This window comes from Mesitornis unicolor, unplaced genomic scaffold (genome assembly GCF_000695765.1).
Source record: "Mesitornis unicolor isolate BGI_N332 unplaced genomic scaffold, ASM69576v1 scaffold9093, whole genome shotgun sequence".
Taxonomy (NCBI): domain Eukaryota; kingdom Metazoa; phylum Chordata; class Aves; order Mesitornithiformes; family Mesitornithidae; genus Mesitornis; species Mesitornis unicolor.
Window position 1 is genome coordinate 257 of NW_010176696.1, and position 6,899 is coordinate 7,155.

The following is a 6,899-nucleotide window of genomic DNA, read 5'->3' on the forward strand; positions in this document are numbered from 1 at the left end:
GAGACAGAGCGCAGAGAATAGCAAACATATACTAAACCTAAACAACAAAAAAAAGGAAAAAAAACAAAAAAAAAAGGAAAAAGAAAGGAGGAAACCTCTTTTTTTTCCCTTTTCCCTCTCTTTTTTTTTTTAATTCTTCATTTTGTTTGTAGTCATCTCGTCCTCAATGCCTCTCTGAGCAGCATCTAGCGAGCGAGCGGGAGAAGGCGAGACAGAGAGGCAAAAGAGAAGATGAGGATAATTTCCAGACAGCTTGTCTTGTTGTTTTCTGGCTTTTGGGGACTAGCAATGGGAGCTTTTCCTAGCAGTGTGCAAATAGGTAAGCGCTGCACTGGGCTGCGTGCGTGTGTCCGGGGTTCCATCCTTTACGAAGTGAGTTGGAAAGGATGCTCTGAGGGCGGTTTGCAGATTTCTCCGCCGCCGCTCATCCCATTTCCCTGCCTTCACGAAGAATCCGCGTGTATTTGTGTATATGTGTATGTGTACCTCTGTGTGTCTATACATATATATGTGTGTGTATACATATATATATGTATGTGTGTGTGTGTGTGTGTGTGTTCGCATGCGACAGGGAGGATGCTTGTCTTTCGCAGAAGTCGATCCAGCTCCGGTGTGTGTAGGAGCGGCAGAGGAGCGAGGGGCTCCGGTTTGATACCCCTGGGCTGCTTCAGCCCCCTCCGGCACCCCCGGCTTTTGCCTGGCTCCCGAAGGGATGGAGAGTTGTGTGCCCCGGAGGTTGCAGTAGCCGGCAGTAAAAGGCAACGCTGCCCATCTTTCCTTTCTCATAGTTGGAAAGTTTAGGATTTTGTAGGTTTCTCCCTGTAGTCCTGTGCCACATCCTCACCCCGTTCCCATCGCCTCCTGCTTCCCCTCCCTTCGGGCGTGTTTGGGATGGGACGCAGCTACCTGAATTGTTTCCAGCTTAGCTCCATCACTGCATCGTTTCTCGTGGACTTGTAAAGATGCTGCTAATCAGGCTGAGCTGCTCTCTGCCTGCCTGCACATGGCTGCAGACGAGCAAAGTTCATTATATTCCTGCTCAGTCCAGGTTATCCTACACTGAGTTGGTATTTCCTTTTTTTTTTTTTTTTAATCCAGAAAGCATCATTCTCCTTAATCAGCCTGCCACTTAATGTAAGAGGCTGTTGAGTAGCTGATTTACCAGTGTGTTCGGTATGAGGGAGATGGAGACTAAACACTTTAAAAGGTCACTGTAATCATGACAAATCTGGGTATTTATGTATGAAAGGCTGGAAACTGAGAAGTCAAAAAAGAAGCATGAATGCATCAGGGAGGTTAAAATCGATTGAGAACAGTGATTTAAAGGCAGCGGTTGTGATTATGAATATGATTAGTTCCTTATCCATTAAAGTCTTAGGACTTGCCTTACTGTGCAGCTTTGGGAGAGACAGTTGCTTGGTGTTGCAAGATAGTAAGTAGTTTGCAAATAATTTAGCCTGCTTCGTTTGCTTTTTGCTTTTTTTCTGTTTTTTTTTGTAGGTGGTCTCTTCATCAGAAACACAGATCAGGAATATACTGCTTTTCGATTAGCAATTTTTCTTCATAACACCAGCCCCAATGCATCCGAAGCACCTTTTAATTTGGTTCCTCATGTAGACAACATTGAAACAGCTAACAGCTTTGCTGTAACAAATGCCTGTAAGTAAACATGCCTTTGGTCTGACCACCATACGAGTAAATTACACGGGAAATAACAGGAAACCACAGTATTGTCTTGCATTGGAAATATATTAGTAAGTCTGTTTTCAATACAGATACCCTTTGCAGAAGAGGAAAAGGGGCAGCAGTTGTTAGTTTCTAACTGGAGCAAAATCTCCTCTCCTGCCTTCTGCCGACTAACCTGATGTGACATTTACTTTAGTGTTATTACTGTAGTTTCTTGCTTCTCGGTTTCTATGGAGATTAATTTTGTTGTTGTAAAGAAAAATTAATGTCTTGATCAGTCCATAAACCCCACAGTTACTCTTGTTTGCTTTTGGGTATGGCATGCCTTGTGTGTATTTGAAAATATATGATAATAATTGTGCTCACAAATGTTTTTCTAATGGCTGGAAAGGAGGCAAGGAAGCTGTGGTGTGCAGGATAATATATCTGAGTTGGTTGACGCTGCAGTTGATCTGGTGATGTCACTTGAGGCAGCCCTGCTCTTACATTCTAGGTTGTAAATGTCTCTTATCATCTCGTAATGCATACATCCTGTGGATATGTCTCTATGCATCCATACATTGGTGCCAAATCATGTTAGTATCTGATCTACTTGATTTCACAGACCACCTCAAGTGGAACAAATATTCTCTTCCTGCTATGTATTTTATACACACACACCCGCACACACACAGATGCAGATACTCCATGAAAGAAATACAGAAAAAGAATTGCCCTTACCAAATGAAGAGGCATTTACTTTTTTTTTTTTAAAGCAAAGTATAATTAGCTGAACTTCCTACATTTAAATCACCTCAGGGTCTTCAGCAGCGGTTAAAACAAGTGCTGGATACTGCTTAATCTCTGAGACTGGCAAAGCATTATTTCTATTCATCTTCGTGTATGGCAGACTTATAAAAAGAAATTCATGTTATTATGTAAGACAGTGGGATATAGTGTTGCAAAGCTGAAGACTGTAGTAGCATTACTACTTTGATGTCCATATTTCAGAATTCTATAGGTTTTCCTCTGTGGCCTTTAAGTTTTCAAATCCCTCCTCTTCATTCAAGAGTGAATTGCCTCTGGAAGTAGATGCCCTAAACAACATTGCTAAGCGAGTTTAAAATAGAAACATAGGTCTTACTGTTCATCTTGCCTTTAAAATATGAACTCTGTTTCTCTCCACTTTCTCACAGCCATCTCTGTGGCACTTCTTAATATGTAAACATATAATTTACTGTGCAGTCTCATGTATAATTCATTGACTGATGGCTAAATTTATTTATATGAATCTTTGGTACTCCAAGTTTCAGATGACCTTGCCACCTTATTTAACAGGAAAAGCTTCTGAACTGCCAAAATGGCTCCATTCATTTTATGCAGGAAAGATTGATGTCCAGTTAAGTGTGAATTCTATATTAAGCAATGTATTAGTTGTGTTTAGCGTGAAAATCAATAGCAAATTCTATAAGGAGTAAACATTTCATAAGGTGCTTTGAGATTGGAACGAATCAGATCTATGCAGGTGTAGTATCTTGAGAAAATATTAAAATGCATGTCAACTTTTGCAGGCACTGATTATATATTCCATGAAGACAAATGACACAGTAGCTTTTTAAACTTTCATTTTTAGTGAAAGAGAAGGGGACTAAATTTTTTATATATTGAAATCAGTAATTTTAGGTGAAGTCAATTATTGTAGATTCTGCCTAGGCATCCAGTTCTACCAAATAATTTCTGAGGCTATTGTTACTTTTTTGGATTAAGGGTATTGCACAGTATTTGCGTTTGAACGTTAGTGAATTAATTATGATTTGCATAAATTTAAAATTGTCAAAAATTTAATCACTTCTCTGTGTAAGTCTAACACCATAGATTCAGAAAGAGTTTGCCCTAAACTTTCCTCATTCACAGCAGTTTCTTCACTCTCATTTCAACCACCTTAGGTTATGTTTACCTTGCATTGTTTTAACTGAGGAAAATCTTGCTCCTTGTATTTTCTGTAATTTATAGAAATAGTGATTCGTAACCTAATCTTTCTTGTTTTAAACTGAACCCATTTTCAGTTCCAAAGAGTTTAGTGACTCAGAGATTATAGATCTTTACAGTATGGAGGGAGGCTAAGAAAGAGGGAAAAGTAAATGTCTATGTTTATGTATGTGTATGCTCATATAATTCTGTAAGTGTCTGTATTAAATATGTGTAATCCTACAGGCCTTATTTAGGTACTTCCCAGTTAAACCAACATGTATTTTTGCATTAGTGCAAGTTGTATTTATTTCCCATTTTTCAGTCTTGTGTCAATAATCTGCTGCTTTTTTAACATTTTAATACTGAAGAATATTTTTTAAACAACAAATCTTCTCCTAATGAAACGTAGGCAAATTGACTGACAACTGAATGAACATATCGTCTGTCCCTTAAGCTAAATATGACCAGAATCCTGCAAAAATCAATTGTCTGATAGCTGGAGGACACCGGCTTCCATGTGATTGAATTTGCTGGCTTGACAGAGGCTTCTAAAGCGCAGATGTGTGAGATTTTCTAACCTAATTAAAGAACCCCCACCATCAGCTCTGAATTAAGTGATTTCATGGCAAAATGAAATGATAACTCTTTGCTGAACCACTGTGAAACAGCGGCTTTGGATCTTGCTATTTGTGTAGAAATTACTTGGCGCACATGTCCCCAAATACACAGTACAAAAGCCTTAGAGCTGCTGGACTGAAATGAATATTCATGTGAGTTGAAGCATAAAGCTCTGAGACATGACCAGTTACCTCGATTTCTGTTTCCTTTTGCTGCAGAGGTTCCTTGTGAAGATTCAGGGCCTGGCCCCTTGCATGTGTTAGGGACAACAAACAGACTGTTTCAGAGGATTAGGGATGGTGTATTAGCAGGTAACTCACTGCAACATTGGAAGACCTTGGAAGATTTTTTTTTTTACACTAGATAAAATCATATGGCCAGGAATACTTTTGGAACTGGAATAATTTTGTATATTCAATGTAATATGTCTTCTAATAGTTCATCTTAGACATTTTTATTTTCTTTAAACAGGCTCAGAACATTAATATTTTTGTTCTAAATCGTGAATGCATATGAAACGGGTTGCTTAAGCAGATGGACTCTGCTGTAAGTTTGCAAAATTGATCTGGTCTATATCAGTTTGGAGATAGTCCTCTTTTCTTTCCCATTCGCGTGTTTTATTTAAACTCTGTTCATTTCTTTTGTACTACATACATTATTCAGGGAATCTCTCTCACTGACAAAGAGAGGTGAAATTACTGCAAAACATAAATAGTACAAGATTCTTACTCATCAGAACACAGTACACCAGAGCTGAAACATTTCACTATTGGCATACATTGGTTTGCACATTATAAGCAGGAAATTTTGCTCGTGATTGGAAATCTACCTTCAGCTTGGTTTCAGATGTTGGAGCAATGCATTGTTTTTTGGAGAGGATTGTATATGTTTATTCTTTAGCTGAATGCAAGACAATTTCCTCCACTCCATGCACCATATATATCACATTAGTGTATCTCAGCAACGCAGTCAGCATTAAACCTGCTTACACACTTTTGAGAGGTAGCTCTATAATTTTATGGAGAACTATTTGCCTTCCAGCTCTTGTCTTGTGGTTGAGAATTTTTCTGTTGAAGATTCAAAAATCCCTAATGTATAACCAGTCTTGCAGTTCATGTACAAGATTAGGCTAAATGGAGAAGAAAAGAGATTGGTTCAGGTCTTTCATCTGTGGTTCATACTAAAAGTACAGCTTTTCCCTTTCAGTCTGTTTGACTTCATGTGTATTCTGAGAGGAATATAATATTAATAAGTGTAATTTGGGGTAAATCGGGCATGCCTCTTGTTTCATCTTTTGCACAATTCAGTTCTTACCAGATTTTAATCCCAGTAGATGAAAATCCCCCAAAATATAACTTCATTTATTATGTGCCACATGGATCAGAAGAAGAAAAGCCCACTGCAATGAAAAATTTCCTATCTTGGAATAACTTTGCTCTTTCTCCAAAAGTTACTCTCTTTGGCTTTTATGCCCTCTGGACTAACATGAGGTTGATGACCTGAAATTGGAGGGCCTCGTTCTGCCCCACCAGCATGAATGAAGTTTCTGGGTGAGCCCCACTGAGGTGGAGGCAGCCCTGAGGACGGACGGGAACCTCCCTCCTCACCCTGCCATCTCTGGGCTTGCAATTGCTAGCAAGGGGAGAGACAATGCCATTTTGGAGTTAACATTTCTGCTGAGACATCCCAAAAGCTGAGGAAATAAACTCCAATGTAGTATCGCCTTTATATTGTGACTGTGTGTCATTTTACTTACAGCAGTTTCAGCTTTGATTTGCTAAGCTGCGTCATAATGGGATTTTCATTAAATTTGGTTATTAATTTTTCTTTATAATTACAACTCAATTTAGCAGTAGGAGTGTAACCTTAGTTTAATAATCAGTGTCATTTAAAGCCATGGTGTTCTTTAGAAAGTGAGGCTCCATACAGCTGAATAGTATTTTGCTATCAAGAGCTGTACAGTATTCCCAAGGATGCAGTTTGGAGTATATTGAGAGTTACCATAAAAGCGTACCACATGGTCGGATTTGAACTACAAAAGCAAATAGTGTGCCAGTTGGCTAGAAAAACGGAACTGGGTTAAATCATACCCTTCTAAAATAGGTTCGATTACAAAAAAACATTTGAAGTGAATTTGCTTTAATACGTGGAGTTTATCTCAAGCTAGACCCCAGTTATTGGAAAAAATTTATCTTAAAATTCCTATTATTAGCACCTGGTGATGAAATCAAAGACTATATGTGTACTTGGGTGTCATTTGGCATAAAAAGGATGCTGTATATTTTTAAAATCAAGGAAGAACTGCATTCAAAGAGTTTCATAGCTCTAAATGTGATCTTTGTAGAATAGCTGTACAGCAGAGAGAAAATCAACCATCAATAGCTCCAATCCATCAGAGTCTGGATTTAATTTTCAAGGTTATTGTTGGGAAAAATAAATGATGTGCCTTTGCTGAAATATAGTCAGATTTTGTCAGTCATAATTCAGAACATGCATTTCCTTGGCATGAAATAAGACTTTTGTCCTAGCATGTTCCTAGACTGGCTAAAACTGTAAACACAAAAGCTCTGTTGTAGGCTACAGAAATAATTTAATCTTTGTTTCAGAGAGTTAATAACAAAGATTGTGTTCTTTCACTCCTTCTG

General features: G+C 38.4%; 1 protein-coding gene across 1 annotated transcript; it reads left to right on the top strand.

The window, feature by feature from the left end:
- The first annotated feature begins 231 nt into the window (after window positions 1-231).
- Window positions 232-1,667, top strand: LOC104538560 (glutamate receptor 4-like). The gene is made up of 2 exons (XM_010181804.1): window positions 232-319; window positions 1,501-1,667. Exons 1-2 carry the CDS (start codon window positions 232-234, stop codon window positions 1,665-1,667), a joined length of 255 nt encoding a protein of 84 aa, XP_010180106.1.
- The last annotated feature ends 5,232 nt before the right edge of the window (window positions 1,668-6,899 follow it).

What these genes read in the sequence shown, in the direction of transcription:
- LOC104538560 (XM_010181804.1), top strand. Translation starts at nt 232, where the DNA reads ATGAGGATAATTTCCAGACAGCTTGTCTTGTTGTTTTCTGGCTTTTGG. An exon ending in TCCTAGCAGTGTGCAAATAG is followed by an intron (nt 320 to 1,500) that starts GTAAGCGCTGCA and finishes TTTTTTTTGTAG; the next exon opens with GTGGTCTCTTCATCAGAAAC.